Source organism: Cuculus canorus, chromosome 13 (genome assembly GCF_017976375.1).
Source record: "Cuculus canorus isolate bCucCan1 chromosome 13, bCucCan1.pri, whole genome shotgun sequence".
Lineage (NCBI taxonomy): Eukaryota > Metazoa > Chordata > Aves > Cuculiformes > Cuculidae > Cuculus > Cuculus canorus.
In genome coordinates this window covers 255,325-274,795 of record NC_071413.1, presented here as the reverse complement: position 1 = coordinate 274,795, position 19,471 = coordinate 255,325, and the positions used below count along the sequence as shown (strand labels likewise).

The 19,471-nt window shown below is 44.9% G+C and overlaps 2 protein-coding genes across 2 annotated transcripts; one reads left to right on the top strand and one right to left on the bottom strand.

Annotated features, from left to right (window-relative positions):
• The first annotated feature begins 285 nt into the window (after nt 1-285).
• On the top strand, nt 286-6,838 carry LOC104055846 (borealin-2). The gene is given in 14 exon segments (XM_054078745.1): nt 286-491; nt 762-890; nt 1,684-1,724; nt 2,074-2,139; nt 2,809-2,875; nt 3,659-3,725; nt 4,177-4,222; nt 4,224-4,272; nt 5,407-5,468; nt 5,470-5,539; nt 5,772-5,812; nt 5,814-5,861; nt 6,675-6,692; nt 6,694-6,838. Coding segments are annotated over 14 exon segments (864 nt in total). The 5' UTR covers nt 286-361; the 3' UTR covers nt 6,724-6,838.
• Nucleotides 6,839-8,406: 1,568 nt separating this feature from the next.
• Nucleotides 8,407-18,995, bottom strand: DNAJA2 (DnaJ heat shock protein family (Hsp40) member A2). The gene is given in 13 exon segments (XM_054078744.1): nt 8,407-9,177; nt 9,672-9,743; nt 9,745-9,800; nt 9,946-10,077; nt 10,080-10,086; nt 11,757-11,840; nt 11,842-11,954; nt 13,629-13,650; nt 13,652-13,763; nt 14,075-14,155; nt 15,487-15,707; nt 16,646-16,704; nt 18,798-18,995. Coding segments are annotated over 13 exon segments (1,227 nt in total). The 5' UTR covers nt 18,877-18,995; the 3' UTR covers nt 8,407-8,988.
• Between the last annotated feature and the right edge of the window lie 476 nt (nt 18,996-19,471).

Genomic DNA, 19,471 nt, shown 5'->3' with positions numbered 1-19,471 from the left:
GGGGCGGTGGAGCAGGGGCTGAGGGCGCGTCGGCCCCACACCCCGCGGGTCCCTTCTCGGCTGAGACGGCCCCCCGGTGGCGCGCGCGCCGTGGAGGGACCCCACGGGACCGCCCTGCCCCTGCGAGGAGCGCGCCCGCCCCGCGAGGCACCGCCCGCCCGGGGTCCCGCCCCCTCACCCGTGAGGCACCGCCCGCCCACCCGCGAGGCACCGCCCGCCCGGGGTCCCGCCCCCTCACCCGTGAGGCACCGCCCGCCCACCCGCGAGGCACCGCCCGCCCGGGGTCCCGCCCCCTCACCCGTGAGGCACCGCCCGCCCACCCGCGAGGCACCGCCCGGCTGCGGGTACCGCCGGTGCCGCCATGGCCCCACGAGAGCCGTCAGGCCGTCGGGGCAGCGCCGACTCAGGTGTGGAGCCAGGCCGCGCTGCGCGCTCCCAGGAGAAGAAGGACCGACGCCTCGCGCTCTTCCTCAGCGACTTCGACCAGCAGGGTACGGTGAGATCTGAGGGAGCCCAACGTGGTACCCAGACAACCCCGAGTCCCCAGACAACCCCGGTGTCCCCCGGTGCCCCCCTGTGTCCCCAAAGCCCCCTCCGGTGTCCCCCGTGACCCCTAATGTCACCAGAGACCCCTCCCCGCGTACCCCCCCGTGTTCCCCCTGATGTCCCCAGAGCCCCCCCCCAGAGCCCTTCCCCCGTGTCCCCTCGGTGACCGCAGGCCCCTGTCCCGCCCGAGGCGGCAGCTGCGTTGCGTCCCGCAGCCCGAGAGAGCGTCCGGGAGATGAGGAAGGAACTGGAGTCGGTGCTGCAGACGGCGGAGAAGGCGCTGGCCGTGGAGCTGCTGCGGGTGCCGGCGGCCGTCAGGAGGATGCGAAGGAAAGCCCTGCTTGGTACGAGCGGCTGCGGGGCGGCGTGGGCCCGGGGCAGCGGGGCCGTAGCGGCGTGCAGAGTCTGAGTCTTCCGGGGCTCCTGGCTCCCTTAAAGCCTGGACAGACAAAGAGTTATCACAGGTCTGGTGTTTTCCGTGCATGAAAATTTAAGCACTTCTTTCCATCTGAATCTGTTCTCACCGCAGAAATCGGTTTGTCTTTTTATTGTTTTGAAGCCTTTTACTACTGAGCCGTTCTAGTCTAGTCATTTACCTGTCGTGATGCATGAATGAGTTCAATTTCAACCTCACGTCTACACAACTGCTTTTACGCAGTTTACACTGTGGTGTACAGTCAGCACCAAATGTGTGTTCTGGTGCAAGCTGATGTTTTTGGAGTCCTCTTTTCAGCCGGAAATGGCAGGGGCCACACAAAGATTAAACCTAGGGCTCTAGAACTTGGGCTTACTGTAAGCCTCTCCTGAGTGTGTATTTCAGCGTCTGTCTTAAACTTCTGCCTAAAAGCATTAGCTTTTGGCAGCACAGTGCATAGGGTTCTTTCTTCTTTGAATTGAGGTTATTAGTACCCTTTCAAAGAGTAAACGTCCTGAAATACCCAAAATGTTCACGTGGTTTTGTAGGAGTGACTGTCCTATGACTTGAACCTTGTCCAAATGCAACATACACGCAAGCTAAGGTTAGCTGCTTAGGCAGCTGTAATCCTGTACTTGTTAAGCTTCATAGCCCATAAGAACCTGCAGATAATAATTATGCAAGTAGTGGTTTATAAACAAGTTATGCTTTCTGAGTTACAGATTTACAAGGAGGGGAGGAAGTGGCTCTTGCTGCTGCTGCAGTGGTAAGTGTGTGTTTTATCAAATTTTATCACAGCTTCCTGCATAGAATAATTCTCTCCCTACTGTAAACACTTCAGACAAATAGCTTTGTTTGGCAGTCTGTTTTAAACAGAAGATGGTATGAAAAGGCTAGACAGCCATCCATGGTGCAGTTATGACCCTAAAGCTTTAAAGCCATCCGTGGGCAGAAATCCAGGTGTTTCTGAAAAAAATAAACTGGTGTTTAGCCAATCCCACTTCTGTCACTTTCTTTTATGCCCTTTTAGTTCACTGCCTTTTGTAGGATAATGTGCATTTACTGTGCACTATTCGTTCACTCCCACTTGTTGGATAAACATTTTGTTTTAGACTGACTGCTCTCTAGAAGACACACCAACTCCGAAACTGGTGAGGAATAACAGCAAAAAAAGGCAAGTCTGTCCATCAATATAGAGCTTGATGCTTAAACTTTCTTTTTTTATTGGTTTGAAATGAGTGTTTGTAATGTCAGTGTTAAGCCTGAAGGAATCAAGAGGGAACAGTGTATCAGTAGGAGGGTAACATCCAGGTCTGACTTGGCATTCAGTGTGGAAGATCATGAACTATGCTACTGTTGAGGTACTTTAAAAACACGAGATAATAGTTCCTGCCTTTTGGGGTTTTCACAGAAAATGGTGAGAAGAGACAGATTCAAGTGATTTGTCAGTGCTTTACAGTGTAGCAGAAGTGTTAGGAAAATCACCCCTGTTTTTCTCATAGATTCCTCTTTCAAAACCTTCTGCCCATCGAGGTTTGTGAGGAAAATACCAGTTCTCTTCGTACTCCAACTATGCAATAGGAGTGACACTACTGCTGAGATGCAGTTGTTTTGTCTGGAGGCTGAGGGCTTATCTAGTGGCCTTTAAGGGACGGTGTGCCACAGAGCTGAAGGCAAACACAGGGTTTGCGTTGGAGTCCGCTCCAGGTGAATGGCTGTCAGTCAGCAGAACTGCTACACAGCTGTCCATGGGCAAATAGGCTTCAAACCAGCAAGTCTAAAGTGGGCGTTGGTGGTCTTTGCGAGATTTTTATTTTCCTTGTCTTTCTAATGTATTTCTAGTTAAGGTAACTACAATTGTTGAATACGAAGATGTCAAGGATATTTCTGCAAAGAAAATATCTAAAAAAGTAAGTGTATTCTGAGCAAACAACACAAGGCTTAATCTTGTACTGACCTGCTGGGAACCCCACTAAGATCCATGACAGGGCAGGCCAGTGGCCTGTTCTTTTGAAAACTCAGTTCTTTTAAATTCAACGTGCTACAAGCTAAGCAAAGCTAAACTGTGTATTAAGTTAATTTCATAATGAAATATGGTGTCTGCACTACCGGTAACTCATTCACGCAGACTTGCAAATACTGGCATAGTCATTGTATCTTGATTTGCCATTAAGTCTCCATGGTTTTGAGGAACCATGCTCTGTTTAAAACCTTTTTGAAAAAAAAAAACCCAACGCAGCTTCATGTTTTAATGCACACTTTGCTATATTTGAATGACTTGTACCTTCTTGTTCACCTTGATCTCTAAACCAAATAACGCAGGTGTATTAATTTTACCACCACTGCAATGCACTGCCTCAGCCATATGCTGAAGTATGTAGCAGAATAACAACAAAGACAAAAGCTTATATGCAGAGTTACAGGCATTAATTATAAGAGGGCTTACAAGTTGGAAGGGTGGATACTATAAAGGTGGTTGGTTGTACAGAATGTCAGCATGAGCAAATACTTTTTGGCATTATGAAACTCTGGGTTTAGATTGCGTATTTGCCATTTCATGTATGGGTAGAAACTATATAAAAGGCAGCTCTGTGGGGCTTAACTGTTCTTTTTCAATAGTCTTGTTCCCTGGAAATATCTGTCATTTTCCTTAAAACATCACTTCCTTTAATTGCAGTCTTACATTTACATTTTCAGGTTTCCAAACAAAGTCATTGGTTTCATTGGCTTCTGGTTTAAATAGCAAACTTAGGCCTCTTTCCAGGTAAGGACTGACCTTTGACAGCTTATTTAACTCGCCTGAACTGGTGAATGCTGAATAAAACTCTTTTCAGGTGAAGTAGCTGAGGTTTGAGGCCAATAGGAATACATCCTATAAAGATGTCTTCTGTAACCCAAATTGGATGCACTGTAGTGATGCGAACTCTGAACTAAAAAGCACCTCTAGCTGATGAGGGGATGTAGTTTTATCTCTCACTCACTGAAGGGTGCACAGTTCTGAATCCATGTGATTGGTATAAATTTCCAAACTATACCTGTAACTCCAGTGTGTGTACTTGTACCCAATGGCATGTATTTTCATACCTTCAAACTCTCTTCAGAGAAATGCAATTTAAGTAATGTATCAGTGCTTAATGTGCCTAAAAGAAACCTAAAAAAATCTTGGCAGGAAAGGAAAGTAGAATTCCAAAACCAATAATGAGTTCTTTTTTTAGGTCTGCTCACTCTTCTGGAAATGTGGCTGCGGCCATTACGTGTCCTTACCTCTGATTGCACTACAAATTTCAAAGCCAAATCAAAGAGGTAAGGGGGTTTTTGCTTGTTAATAAATAACGTTGTTAAATACCAAAACCTGTAGCTGCATGAGTGTTAATCTAGATATGAATCAGTCATCATCAATCTAGATGTGATAGATCTTTATGGTCCTGCCACAACTCTGGTAGTGAGGGTGTGAACCAGTCCACCCCTCCTGCTCTGAGAGTGGCTGTTGTGTTTCTCAGGGAGAACAGGACTTGATCTTCTAACTGAGCCAGTTTAAAAAAACCCAAAAACAACAAACCCCCAGATTTAGAGACTTCTACTTCCCACTCACTGTTCAAAGGCATAGTTTACAGCTTTAAAAGTAATTCTCAGAGCCCAAGCTTGATTGAAATGTGAGCAATACTGCTGTGTTTTAAAAAAAAATAAAAGCAAACCAGCACCTCAAAACCCCCTACCAAATAAAGGGACACTCAGTCCTTTACATGCTGAACAGTAACAGTTTTCAGTTATCGCCATTCTTCGTACACTGCGGTCTGGCTGGAGCAGAAATAGTCATCTCAAGGGAAGAGGAGGGAAAACTCAGTAACTGAAATGGGTGGTAAAATGGGCAAATGGCTCATTTTTTGCCTTGGCCTACTATACACGTCAGCCTTGTTTCCGTGTAGAACCCAAATCTTACAGGTCTTTTTAAGTGGAATAAAAACAACTGTATCGTGAAAGAAGCTGCAGAATTTTGTATGGCATCAGGCGCGCCCTGCGCCTCTGAGAGCCAGCAGCTCTCCTATTTTATTGGCATCTCCCTCTGTAGTAGACAGATACAGCATGCATCTTATCTTAAGCCTTGAGGCATGAAGTTTCCTCTTCCCAAAACTGTAAGCATTCAGTGTTGACATTAGAGTGGATATTGTTGTTACTGAGCAGTCCAAGTGTCCCCTTGCTTGCTGTCCTGTAATGCAGGCTTAGGAGGTTACTGCAGTGGTTTCAGGACTATAACATTACTTGGTGGTGCCAGGAATGCTGCTGGTGGTTGAATTTCCTGCAGTCTTCTGGCAGGACTGGAAAAAAGTATAAAACACGATGGCCTTTCTGTTTAGGGAGCATTTGCTATGCCAGAGCATTTGCTTCATGGTGACGTTAACCTGCAGAGCAAAGCAGTTCCCTGCAGTAATGCTTCTGTTCTCTAGCGCCAGGCCTGCAGCAAACGGACTCCAGAACCACACCTGCCAGCAGGAGGGCTCAGGGCATGTTTGCTGAGGAGTAAAATCCATATCCCAAGATAAACTCGTCTGTTTGTAAACATTCCCCTGGCGGATGGACAGGGTACGGACCTTCTAAAGAACATTTTCAGCTCACAGTGGTTGCTAAACTGTGAATAGTCTGATAGTTGCAGCTCTTGCCATCCCTAAATGAGCTGCTGCTAAGAAGGAAAAGTGGTTGCTAAAGCTTTATGGTGTAGCAGGGAAGCACGTGACTTTTGAAAAAGCTGTCCATGAAAGTAAAACCCTTTTCTAGATAGTTTTCATCTTAAAAACTGTTTCTTTCCATGTCTAGACGCTCTGTGCGGCTGGTGGAGACCTCCATAACATCGATGGTGCAGCTACTACATCAAGATACAGTACAGCATATTCATAACTTGGTGGTAAGCTTCAGCTAGCAGGCTTATGTATAAAACTTGGACACGTAGTTTTCAGGTTTCCATGTTGAAATACTGTCACAAATGCATGTTCCGAGTGCTTACCTCGTCTAAGGTTAACTCTCGATCAGTTGGCAGGAGCTGGAGGGGGAATAGGGAGGGGAGAACTGCTGCACGCAGATAATGTGTAAGAGTAAATGCACTTGAAGCATGTGGCAGCTTGGCAGTTGCCCCGGGGACAACAGAAGCATAAACTCTTCCTCTAGATTGCTCTGTCCTCCTGCCACATGAGCAGACTGCTATTCGCTCCCTCATACTAAGAGAGGCTTACAAAGCTACAGCTAAGTTTCAAGTCTTGTTTGTAAATCCTTATTGTGGTCCCTTGCTGAGTAAGAATCACGCTTCTGTTAAATTTGCTGCTGCAGTTGAACAGTAACTGCCTTTTACCTTTTGTTCAGGGAGGTAAGTTGTTCTGAAGCAGAATGGGGTTGAAAGGAGCTCTGTAGTACACAGTGCCCGACTTTCCTAAGATGAGGGTACCTGGGCTTTTGGATGGAGGACCTGCACAGCACTAGAAACCTATCTAGACGTAGAAATAGGCATCAGTTTTGCCATTAGCAGGTGTTTAGACTTGAATGCAGATCTGTCAAGTTAAGGTAAAGGTCTGGAAGCTGTTCCATTTTATAACGTGGATGTGCCCATGCAGGTAGAGAATAGAGGAGCGCCTGCTCACTGCTTGCTTTACCAATAGCAACTTCTCCTTTCTCCTCCCAAGTTCTGTTGAGTAGCTTGAACTAAAATGAATTTTCCCCTCCTTAGAGTGAGCTGACTGTACTAATGTGGGAAGGCAGCGGCTAAACCGAGTTGATGGAACTGTACTTGTGACTACAGGATATTCATGACAGCTCTTGCTGCCTCTCAAGTGTTTAGAGAACATCTATAATGTCTTAATAAGCTGTGTAAATGTTTTTATATAGAGCTTACAGGTAATCTGTGTATTATTGAAGTCCCTGTTTACCTCTGAAGGATACAAACGCAGAAGTAATTCTACTTTCCCAGCTTCTTTACAAAAGGCTTAGTTAACCTCCAACTTGAGGTTGCAGTAGAATGAGCAGTAATATGCTACATGTAGGAAATAAGGTTCAATTTTGATATTTTAAATAGGATTCTTTTGGGTTTTTTTACAGAATTGTTTGTAAGCTTAGAGCTTTCATTCTTCCTTGCATGCCACAAGCAGGATGGAGTGTTGGCTTACTACTTGGGTTTAGTCTTCGCAGTATCCATCTCCTTGACTTGTAACCCTGGAATTAAGCTGAGGTGCGAGTTTCTAAATTCTTGAGTAGCACTTCATGGCATGTAGCTTCAGTTCTGTGGTAATATGGCAATATGAGTCTGACACAGGAATAAAAGAGATTTCCAGTCTTGTGCTGGGCCACAACAGCAGTGGTGCAGGATGACTGGGAGTAACCCACACTTGCTGCAACTTGTGGTGCAGCCCACTTTTTTCCACCTAACTGTGTGCCTCTGCATAACCCTGTATGAAAGGCTTTCCAGGCTTCTTTCTAGGTAAGGATGCCAGCCACTCTGCTGTGGGTACCAGAGTGCTGTCAGAACTGGGGGTGCACATGGCTTTTACTCTGCAATGGTGACAAAGACTTGGAAGTGTTTTCACTGTGGTAAAGGATGGTACAAGAGACTCCTTTGCTCTACACTGAAACAGTTGAAAAATACAATCCAGATTAGTTTTCCTTCTGTTCTGCTTCCACCCTTACTTTGCTTAAGGAAACAAAGGTTGCAAGTTTCATATGAGTAAAAACAGAAAGCTTTCCAAGGTATGGGAGACAAAGGTGGTAAAGAACACGAAGTTAGGACAGTTAAAGCTTAGCTCTCTCACTTGGTAACCAGACAATAGAGGAATAAAGTTCTCACTCAGATTACACAAGTAGGTAATTGTGTAGTTCAAGTTTAACCTGAATCAACATCCATTTTCCCTTGAAGTGATAAGAGCTTTGCATCAATGTGGTATCAGCTTTTGATTACTGCAGGCAAATGGATACTGATTTAACTATTCACTCCCCTACACTTCTGTCAAGTACAATGATCTCTGTCTCTTTAGAAAGTCACTGCAGCCACAAGCTGCCCGGCATTACCTTTGTCCTTACAAAGACTTTTTTTGAACCGCAGACATTTCTCTAGGAAGTCAGGCTGGATCAGGCTTTGGCTTGGACTCAAAGGCAGAAAGATGCCATTGTTTTGGGACTTAATCATCTTTACTTTAAAAGGTTCTGTCATCTTTTAATTAAGCTCAGATATCTTTGCATGTCCTGCCACACAAAGGTGACACGCTGTAGCCCTCCCCATGCCCACCGAGTCACATCTCATATCAAGACAAGACTTTTACATGTGGCACACAGTTGTTACCAGACTGCACCCTACTCTTAAAGCAGCTTCAGCTCCCTGTGTTTATGAAAGCATCTACCATCTATGCAGTCTCTCCCTACACAAAGGAGTTAAAGCCACTGGAAAAGTAAGAGTTACAAGGCAAAAGAAATCTATTATACACCAACTGCTTTTATTTAATTTCAGAAACCGTTCACAAGATGGTAGAAAAAACTTACAACCACTTCTAATTCAGTCTTCCATTGTTCCCCGTCAGCTCTAAACCCATTATGTGCGAAGCCCATTTACCATGCATCTAGATGATAGATACAGGCTATGAAATTCTTTATTCTACTTGTAGCAGCTATGCCAGGTGCAGCCAAATACCAAGCCTCAGGACACATTGTACACAAACTTTACAATGTAGAATTCGAATTTAAAATATGGAACTTAAAATCTACACCAAAACTGGTAAAAATCAAGCACAGACACGAGGACAAACTAAAACCCATGTGAAAAGGAGTCTCGTCTTCCTTTCAAGTGCTTTATTCTGCTACACAGTCAAAATGAAGATGTAAGCTTTTGGTTAGTTTAAATTACACTCTGTAGCTACTATAGACCAATTTAAAAGTTCACATACAGCAATAGATGTCCATTGGTTTGTCTGGATTACTTACACAATCCAGCTGGATTGCTGAAAACAAGTCAGGCAAAATTTGAAAGAAAATCCTTGTGCAACTTTTTAGACAAACGTTTACTGATGGGCACACTGTACCCCAGGTCCGTGATGGCTGCTTTCTTCATCAGAACTATCGTTATAGGCTTCACGTCTCTGGCCACCACCTGAACCACGAGTGGTATCGAATTCCTGAAGATCTACCTCTTCCGCATCACCAATTACATTGGGAAATTCTGGTCTAGCTGGCAGCAGATCTTCAAGTTCCTGCCCCAGAGAGAAAAGCATATTCAGTACTTGAAACTCCAACTGCTAAATGAAGTGACCAGCTTCATTTGCACGGCTTCCTCCCAGAACAGGCTGGTTTAGACATCTAAGCCAATGTAGACCCTGATGTGCAAACTCATTTACAAGTATCAAAAGTATCTGCATACACTGTAAGATGCCACTTCAAGAAAACCAGCAGTGCCACAGATCAACCAAAAGTGCAATCAGTAAATGCAGCTGCACTCTGAAAACTTATCAACCAGCAGCAGGAAGATTCCTCCCTCCTGCCCCGGTCTGCCAGCATTAAATGAAGGTCAGTAAGTTCTATTCCAATGGGTATTTTCAAGTTACATGTTGCCCACAAGCACCGTTAAAAGAACTGCACTTGCACCTAGACTGAAGTGCTGAAAGCAAGCACAATACGGGACACCACACACACTGTGCATACACCGTCCCATAAAACTGGCCACATTTATGCTTGAGAGACTACTTACTGAAAGCTTTTCTGGGTTAATCCAGTTATTTTCAGGAAATTGAACATCAAATTTAATGTAAAGATCCCCCTTTCTCAAAAGGATTGCGATACTGTGGCATTCCTTCACCTCTGACCACACGAACACAACCTGCAATTCAAAGAGCAGTAAAATGCAGAGTGCTACTTCAGAACAAACCTTCCTCCTGGCCCAGGCTCAGTCTAACAAGACAAGAAGAGAATTATGTGTCAAAGACTCACAACAGCACAAAGTCATCTTATCAGGTCAAGCTTACCTGGTCAATTACTTTTCCAGAGGATATTTAACCACAATTGACGTCCATCAAGGTGCTTAAATGTGAACTGAAATCCACACAGTGCTTCAACAAGTCCAATCTTGTGCGTCATATGCAAGTCATTCCCATCCGCTGGAACACCTTAAAAGCAAAAACAGGAGATACCTATTCTGGTACTATCATTTTATCTCCACAAGAATCACTATTTCAAATTCATTACTTATTTATTCTTAAATTCAGTGTCACAGCAACAGCCTTTGCACAAATTTAAATAGCCTAACAGAATCAAGTTAACATGCTTGGGAGCTCTCTGCCTGAGTGAAAGGTCATCTAAGATAAGCTGTGTACGCTGTGATGGGAGGTTCAGACTAAACAAGGCACCTGTGTGGCAGCAGCACTCGCTCTCCCAAGATCTTCCACAGAAGCAACCTATAAACTGAACTTGGACAGCCTGACACTACTGCCCCAGGCTAGCGAGTACAGCCAGCATATGTTTTTCAGCATGCAAACGGTCCCTCATGCCTGTCTGCTCCAGCTACCTGCCCGACAGCAGGGCTCTGATTGGTTAACCACAGCTTCTAGAAGTGATCTTTAACTGCACCACTCGGGATTCTTCATCAGAGTGAAGGTAAGCTTTACCCACTGGCAGAACCGCAACTCCAACACCTCCAGGGAGACTTTAAGAACATGAAAACCCATCACAAAGTCAGCCTAGTTTCACTTACTAGCACACAAAGGCATGCCGTTTTCCAGAAACTATCAATACTCTAAAGCCAGCTGTAGTTCATCGGAAGGCTAAGACAGAAGCAGGTGCCCGCCCTCTGCGATCAGATGCCACTGGGTACATCTAACTGCTCTGTACACTTACAGGCTGTTCACTCCCTTATCACAGTCACCATCAACTGTGATGCCACAGTTCCACCAGTGTTATTAAAAAACAAGGAGAGAGGAAGGTTGTGAGCGGCACACAAACCAATTGATGAACTAGCAGTCCTTGACACAGCACTGAAAGCTTGCCGTGCACATAATTTTCAGATAATCAGCCTTACATCCTTAAATATGTGACTGGGATTTAAATTTGTACCCAACACTATTCTGTCACAACAGAATTTTCCCCTTCCTACCACACTATCCCAGTCAACATTTTTTCCAGAGGCATAACAAACTATTTCTTATTTCATTGTGGTAATGCCTGGCCAGTCACCCCAGCTCTGTCCTAAGGAATTTTAACAGAGAAAGAGATAAATTGCAGTACTTAATTCAAGAGTGCAATGTGTATTCTCCAGAGGTACAGTAAGCAAAAGACCTCAACAAATCAGAATAAAATCATCATGCTGCTTTGTTTTGTGAAGCGCATCAGAACATCACCATCCCACGTTACATCTCCAGAACCGCATCAGCAGGACAGACCGGCACCATCTGGGGATTTTAGTTGAGTTCCTTGCCATATTACAAGACATTGGAAAAAGCAGCACTTTGTGTTGTTACTGTCACAGGCAGAGCAGACTGAACTTCACAGCAATCCACCGAATGGCTCTTCACTGCATCCACTGGAGCAAAGCCAAAAAAGCTACCTTTTACTAGCATCAGGAATCACCAGAATCTGCATGTCCTCTGGCCGACGACTTGCAGAGCTGTTTCTGACTCAACCGTGAAAGCCATGTTCCTTGCTATAAATTCTATTAAAGCTACTCACCATCTCTCCCTCTCAGAGAGCTGCAACTATATGAAATACTTTAAAATGAACAGACATCTCATTCACTTAAAAACACGATAAAAGGCAGTTAAAATATAAAATTCAAAAGCATTACCTCATTCTCCTTTTCTTGGAGTAAAATGACAATATCGCCTGGTTCCACTCCTGGAGCCTGATCTGCTTCTCCACTGAATGTAATTCCTCTGCCCATGTTTCATGCCTTTGTCTACATGGACTTCAAGTATTTTTACCTCTTTGATCACCTTCTTCCCTTCACATTTTTTACAGCGGTCTTTTTCATTAATTACTTCACCTAAGGAAGGCAAATTTTGAGTTCAGAGATTTCTACATAATTGCATCCAATTCTGAAGAAAAACATTTTAAAGCAGGCTGATAAATTCATGCAACACAACTTGTGATGTGGCTTTATGAATTCCTCGCAAGAGGAAAGTCAGGTTCAAGTTACCCTAGCTGGGAGAGGGGGAGAAAAATAAAGAAAGAGGGGAGGAAGGGAGAATACAGAGATACAAACTTTTACAGTCTCATCAAGGATTTTGGAAAGTGGAGATGTGCTTCAGAGAAAGGCAAAACCAAGACTTGTCTATAGCTTCTTCCACTCTAAGTCTCAATCTGACTCTTGTATCCTTACCACTCAACTTACTACTCTTAAAAAAAGAAAAAAAAAAGGCTACATTTCCCGTTCCTTGTTATGCTGGAGGATGACAGCTACAGGAGAAAGGATGAAGCTAAAACCAAACTGAAGTGCCTCTCCTCCCTTAAACGTCAGAATACAAACTTCAGTGAATTCAGGAAGCTTAGTTCTGCTCTTAACAACAATGAAACAGGATTACTGGCTTCTGTTCACTGACAGCCACATTTTGGACCCACCCCCCTCATATGACGTAAACGCAGCCAGGAGAACTAGACAGCTGTGCAGGCAGCTGGTCATATCACAGCTTCATTTAAGAGCAGCATACAAGTTTTCCCACAAAAAGGGATCTAAGTTTTCTGACATGTAAGGGATTTCACTTTTTCTACTCCTAAACTGTGTGTTTTTTTCACCACTTCTGTCACCTCCGGCAAAGCAATTACTTTTCCACAAACAGAAGGATAACTTTTCCAAACCAGCTTGAACTCTCTATTCTACCTCATCTTTATTTTTCAAGTAAGCTTATCGTGTTTGTACAGAGTACCAAATTATGAGGCCACAGGCATTGCCACAATTTCTGTCTTTATTTGCAATACTTCTCCTAGTGCCAGAGGCAAATGCACTTGGATTAAGACATTAAACTTGGCCAGCTCTAACCAGCTTTCTGTGAGACAAAACATAATATTATGATGCAGTTGAAACTGCTAAATATGCAGGTTATACATGTAACTGTGAAAACAAGTAGTTCAAAGAAAATCATGTATTAAGGTGACTAGTCACAAAATGCAAACTCTAATTTTTGAGTATTGTGAAGCCGTAAAATCATCCACAAGCGATGTTACTACTCTGCAAACTGCAGGAGACCTAAAAAGGGATCACATGAAGTGTAGATCCTGTGGTGAACTTGTCCCCCCTAACACAACCAAATCAGCAAAGGGTATCGTCTTAATTTTTAAGAAGTTAAGATTTTAACTTTAACTTTCCATTTCTAACCTAAGGCTGTCCCTGGATATTAGGAGACTACAAAAAGCTCCTAAAACAACAGTCTCGGCTCTTACACTAACATGAGAATTACAGCAATAAGTAATATTACATCCAAGTGTTTATAAACAACCAATCCCTACTGTTTGCACTTCCACGCTGCCTCTCATGTGCATTGAACAAACTGTATCTTGCTGCTGCCTCAGAGTAAAAGGATTTTTCCATGTTGTGATCAGATTGAGACCCAACTGACTAGATGAGAGCAAAACTGTCCTGGATAAGTTCCTCCTGAGATTTAGTCAAGATGCGGAAACCCAACTAAACACACACATTTAGTAACAGAACAGCTTGGCCTACCTTCTCCATTGCAGTCAGAGCACCACAGACTGCATCTGCTGCACCATTCCAGGAGCCAGCTGTCTGATCATGATGCGTACACCTCTCCCCCGACAAGCATTGCATTTCTGAACAGCTCCAGCCTTCCCTCCCTGCCTAGAGTACAAAGCACCAGTAACAGGAAAAAGAAGTTTTTCACAAAAATACGACAAAAAAAAACCCCTGCATCAGTAGGTCATGCCTAGCTGCACTGCCAATTATAATTAGTTCTCTCCTCCCCTCTTCCCACAAACAAAGGCCTTGGATAGTCCTGTACCATCAACAGTATCATGCGAGGTCAACCATTTTCTAGGCTGAAAGCAAGTTCCAGTAAATGTAATATATGGAAAAGATCTGACACAAAAATGCTTCATTACACTATAGAACATCAAACACAACCAGAGAACCAAAAACATAAACAAACTTACCCATTACATGCACTACAAAGGACATTCTTGCTAAGTTGTAGTTTAGTTGTCTTTCCATTATACAGATCTTCTAAAGAGACTCTACAAAATGAAGCATTTCTCATGGGTTATCACTTAACAACTCTTTTCCCCATGTAATTAAAACACTTGCCAAGGACAAATTAAAGAAAACATATATTGTAAAAGGCTAAATCTGCTATTAAAATAAGATTTTAAAGCACCAGTTTACCTTCACAAGGAGTCAATAAAAACTATTCCATACATATGAATATATGCAATCCTGAAGTAGTTCCTGAAAACAGCTGCAGTTTAATCAGAAGAAACCAGACAGAATTACTTGTCTTCCTGAAGAGGAAACAAGCTCATCTGGCATTTTATATTTTAATATGTAGTCATAACCAGTTTGGGTTTGGTTTGTTTTTTTCTTTTTAGTTGTACCAAGCAGGTGACAAACAAATCTCTCCAGAAAGCCTTGACAGTATTTATAGCATGTACATGCCAGAGTACTCACTACTGTCCTGGGCTTTCTGAATGAGACAGTTCAGTGGGCAGGGGTAAGCATGTCCCCAAGGCCACTGAATTCTTCAGATCTCTTCGTGTTCCCATTTTTGTAGCAGCTCTTGAATAGAGTACTGAACTCCAATAACCTTCGTGTATTGACAGAAGTTTATGAACATATTCAGTGTTTCTCCTAGGATTTGTCAGTGAATAGAAATTTCAACTCAAGGTATTGAGTAAAGGTTGCCTGGCATCCGTCTCTACAAACAACAACAAACTCAAAGTTAATTAATGGTATAGCATCCAGCACCAGCTACTAAACTGAGCACATAACAGCAAACAGACTTTACTAAGCATGGTTTGCCAACCACAGAGAACATGCAGCTTAACTTAAGAAGTTAGAAAAGACCTGCTCAGCAGGCAGAAAGCCAGTCATGACTGCAAGCAGAGATCTACAAAACACAATTAGATGTGGCATTCCAGACTCACTTAAAAAAAACCCTGAAAATCCCAAGCCTATCACACACATTCTTCCATTTATATGCAGCTCAACTTTTGTTCCAGCTGGTGTTACGCTATCAATGCAACTTAGAAGTCCCTGCAGAGCCTTAGTCATCTGCTTCCATTCTTTATCCAGCTAATCAGCGATACTTGGTTGTTGAATGCTTTTCCAGATTAGAACTGCCAAACATACTTAATGAGCAAAACCAAGGAAAATAATACTAACCAAGTATATATAGCCTAATAACCAGGCAAAACAGAGTATTAGGTGGTCTACAAGATTAACCACTATGAGAAGTAACTCAAGATGACTGTCTTCTGCAGGTCTGAAGAGTAGGTGCAGACTGCAGAATACCTCAACTGAGCAGCGTATCATGAATAAAAAGCACAAATCACAGTATCAAGATACTCACTTGAGTGGATGCATCATATCTTCTCCTCTTCTTCTGCCATTACGACTTCTACTCTGGCCACCCATGAAATTGAACAATCCACCACCAAAGATATGGGAGAAAATATCGTCCATTGCACTTTCACCGCTACCTTCTCGAAGACCCTGTTCTCCATATCTATCATATAACTCACGCTTCTCTGGATTTGACAGCACTTCATAAGCAAAGCTTATTTCTTTGAACTGGAAGAGGAACAGAGTCAAAACAGTGTATGATAATTTCAAACTTCAAGGGGGCATTTTACTACTGTTCTCTGCTCAGCATCAACACCCAATGCTACACAACCATTTTCCACCCTCATTCTAGTATGCAAGACTTAAAAGACAGACTTGTGCTCAGTTATGTTACCTCTTGTTTTACCAGAAATATGGACATTTTATTGCAGAACTCCACTGGCTTTGTTCTTTACAGTTTTCTTACAAACAAACAAATTCAACCCCAATAATACTGCAGTAGCCAACAGGCTAAACACTGCAGTTACATACTGAGAGCAAAGACTTCAAGACATTAGGCACTTAAAATGCGTTAAAAATTGAGCAGCTTACTAAAATGTATATTAATGTGTTTGCCCTCAAAACAAATGAATATCTTTTCACAGCCATCTCTGCTCACCTCTAAGCAACCATTAGAAATTCAGTTCTATTAAAGGAAATCAGCTGAGTCAACTTAATTGATGTTTTTTTAAATTGCTATTAGCATAATTTATCTAATTAAACCTTCCCACATATGTAATTTGTTTTATGCTGCAGTAGGTTCAAGAACCTCCACACATACTTTTTCCACATTGGAAAAACATGGAAAAGCAACTCTTATTTTTTTCAAATATCTATGTGGATGCTGATGCTAGCTGACATCATCCTGGCAGATGAAGAGAAGGCAGTTTTTCCCTCAGCATTACCTTCTCCACCAATGTGATTCAGCCAACTGCCACATTTCATCAAGAGGGACACTGGTGGACACTGAGATGGGAAGCAGTGGACAAGACAGGGCTCTCTCACAGCTATCACTTTTGAACAACTTGTAATAGCAAGCCCCCAACACCTGTATTTGGTCCTGTAGATGCTACTGTAATAGCCAACTTCAGCATTTTGGGATATTTTTAAAAAATAAAGAGTCTTACTTTGTCCCCTGCATTTGGATTCTTATCAGGATGGTATTCCTTGGCCAGCTTTCTGTATGGCCTAGTTTGAAAGAGATACAAAATTAGTTTCAGTTTTTATTAATTTCTTGGGTTTTTTTTTTCCTGAGAAACTCAGATACTGTCTTCAGGAAGAAAGAAAATCCTCACAAAGTGAAGTGAGAACATCAGTAATTTTGAAATCACTCACACACTGAAACAATACATAAATTCTGACCATTGCTATATAGCATAAATTAACCACACTTGGATTTAACCAACCACTACGGCAACATAACAGCCAGAACCAGTTTTTCTGCTCATCTCCATTAACTTAAAGGAGGAATTACGTTGGACTTCCACTGAAATTAATTTCTTCCACGGAGGCCCCTCCACACCAACCACACAACGGTTTAAGTTTCAGCCCCTTTGTCCTTCCCTTCAACCACAGCAAAACTTCAACAACAAATGGCTGCCCGGCCTCTTGCTCAGCCACAACAACCATCTTATTCTGCCTTCCCTATTGATAGTGGAAAAGTTCACCTTGCTCTGAACTAAGGATATGAGTTACATGCCCAGAAATGTGAAGGTCACCACTTTTATTTCACTTCACTTCACTTCACTTCACTTCACTTCACTGTTCTAGAACAGCAGGAGGAATAAGTGTGGCCATGTCTCCAGAAAAGGTTTTTCAGAATGCTGGTTTCTCACTGGTGCTTTGGCTCTCGAGACCATGACTTTTTCCTACGGCAGGACTCACCATATTTTGCTTACAAACTTAGAGGACCAACGCAGCAAACAAGGCAGGCAGAGAATTCTACAACATGAGGTTTGGGCAGTAAAGACCTCCAAGTCGTTCGCCCACCTCACCTCAAATAGTCCCCCGTAACAACCAGGGGACAGGTATCAGTAAACTACATGGTATAGATTTTAATTATAAAAACTAATTGTAAATTAAGTTACATTATTAAATATACAAATATTTTTTAAATAATAGAATTACTACAAAATGGGCACAGTGATGTAACTGCAAACACCTGGAATACTCTCATTCTTCGAGTGGATTTTTCTAAAGCCCTACCTCTGTAGAAGCAAGCACGTGAACACGCTCTTTAAATCTGCAATGTTCAGAGAGCTTTGCACACAGACGCTTACAGCATCACAACTTTCCATTCTGTACTAGAACAGCCAAGGTTCCATTTCTGGATCTGCACATTAACCTCTCTTTAGCGATTACCTTGAAATACTCTGTGCTTCTGCAAGCAATTGAGAAACAAATTCAGTAAGGAGCAGAAGCAGCACACTGAAAGTACAAGCCAAATATTTTAAACTACAGAAAGCGTAAAGAACAAAAATCCGATGTTTTATAAGATAAATTACCCATCAGTAACAAAGCATAATTTTCCACAATCTTACACGTGCTGTGATAAAAATGGATTTTTCCCATGTGTTAAGGAGTCAAACAACAAAAAAACCCAAGGCCTAGAAAGCTAAACTGAAAACCCACCTAACATTATCTAATCAGGAAAAATGGAGCTCTTTGGCGACCTTTAAAAAGGAAGAGCATTCGTGCCTCTGCCGAAAACAGCTTTCCCGTCCCGCCCGGCAGCTCGGAACCGCCCTCGCTTTACTCAGGAACGGGCCCGGCCGAGGCCCGCGCCGGCCTCGCGCCGCAGCCGCGGGCAGGGCCTGGCCTCGCCGGCCCTCGCCCCCGCTCCCTCCGCCGTCGCCCGGACTCGTTTCGCTTTTCCCAACGCGGTAAAATCCCCGCTCCGCCCCGCTCCCCCGCGACCTCCCGCACCCACCCGGGCACCCTCCCATCTCGCCACGGCAACGGGCAGCGCCGGTTACCGGCCGCAGAGGCGTCGCCCGCTCCTCCTTCCTAGGGCGAGGACACCCTTCGGAGGGCTCGATGACCGGATCCGCCCGGCGCGCCCCGGGCTCCGCCGAGCCGCGCCGGGCGGGGGCGGCCCCGCGCCCTTTGTTTGCCCGCGAGGCCGCGCGGCGAGCCGCGACTCGCCCCACCAAGGTCCCGCAGGCCGCCCCCGGCGCCACTCCAGGGGCCTCCCCCCATCGCCGACCGCCTCGGGGCCCGCCGGGGCCGGGCCGCCTCCCCGCGCCGCCCGGGGCCGGGCCCCGCGCCCGCTGCCCCGCACCTTCTTCAGTTCGTTGTCCGAGGCCCCGGGCGGCACCCCCAGGATGTCGTACAGCTTCGTGTCGGCCACGTTCGCCATGGCGGCAGGGGCGGCGGCGCGGGCCGAGGGACGGCGAGGTGAGGCCGGGAGCGGGACCGGAGTCGCGCGACGTCACGCGCAGACGCCTCCGCGTCACCGCGACGCGACGCGCGAGCGGCGGCCCCGCCCCTCGCCCCGCCAGCGCCGCCGCCGCGCGGCAGGGGGCGCGCGAGGGGTGGGGCGGGGGCGCGCGAGGCGGTGCGTGCGCGGGGGAGGGGAGGTGCGAGTGGTGGCGCGTGCGCGGGGCGGGGCTGGGTTGAGACGAGAGGCGGGAAGAGGCTGTGAGGGAACGAGGCGGGAAAGCGGGATTGAGGGGCCAGGCGGGAAGAGGCCGTGAGGGGCTGAGGCGGGGGCAGAGAAAGCATCGCCCACAGAAATGGCACCCTCAGCCTGGCGCGCTCCTCTGCAGCTCTCTTGTCTGCTGTGACTCGCTCCCCAAGTGCAGCACTGAGAACGGGGTGAGGGATGCCCACCTGCTGCCTGGCCTCGCGCACCATTGCTGTAAATGTTGGTATAAAACTCTTTTAAGACTCTCTTTGGACTTTTCAAAAGTTGGCATCCTTTATTCAGCGCTGGGCGTGCGGGGGATTGGCCC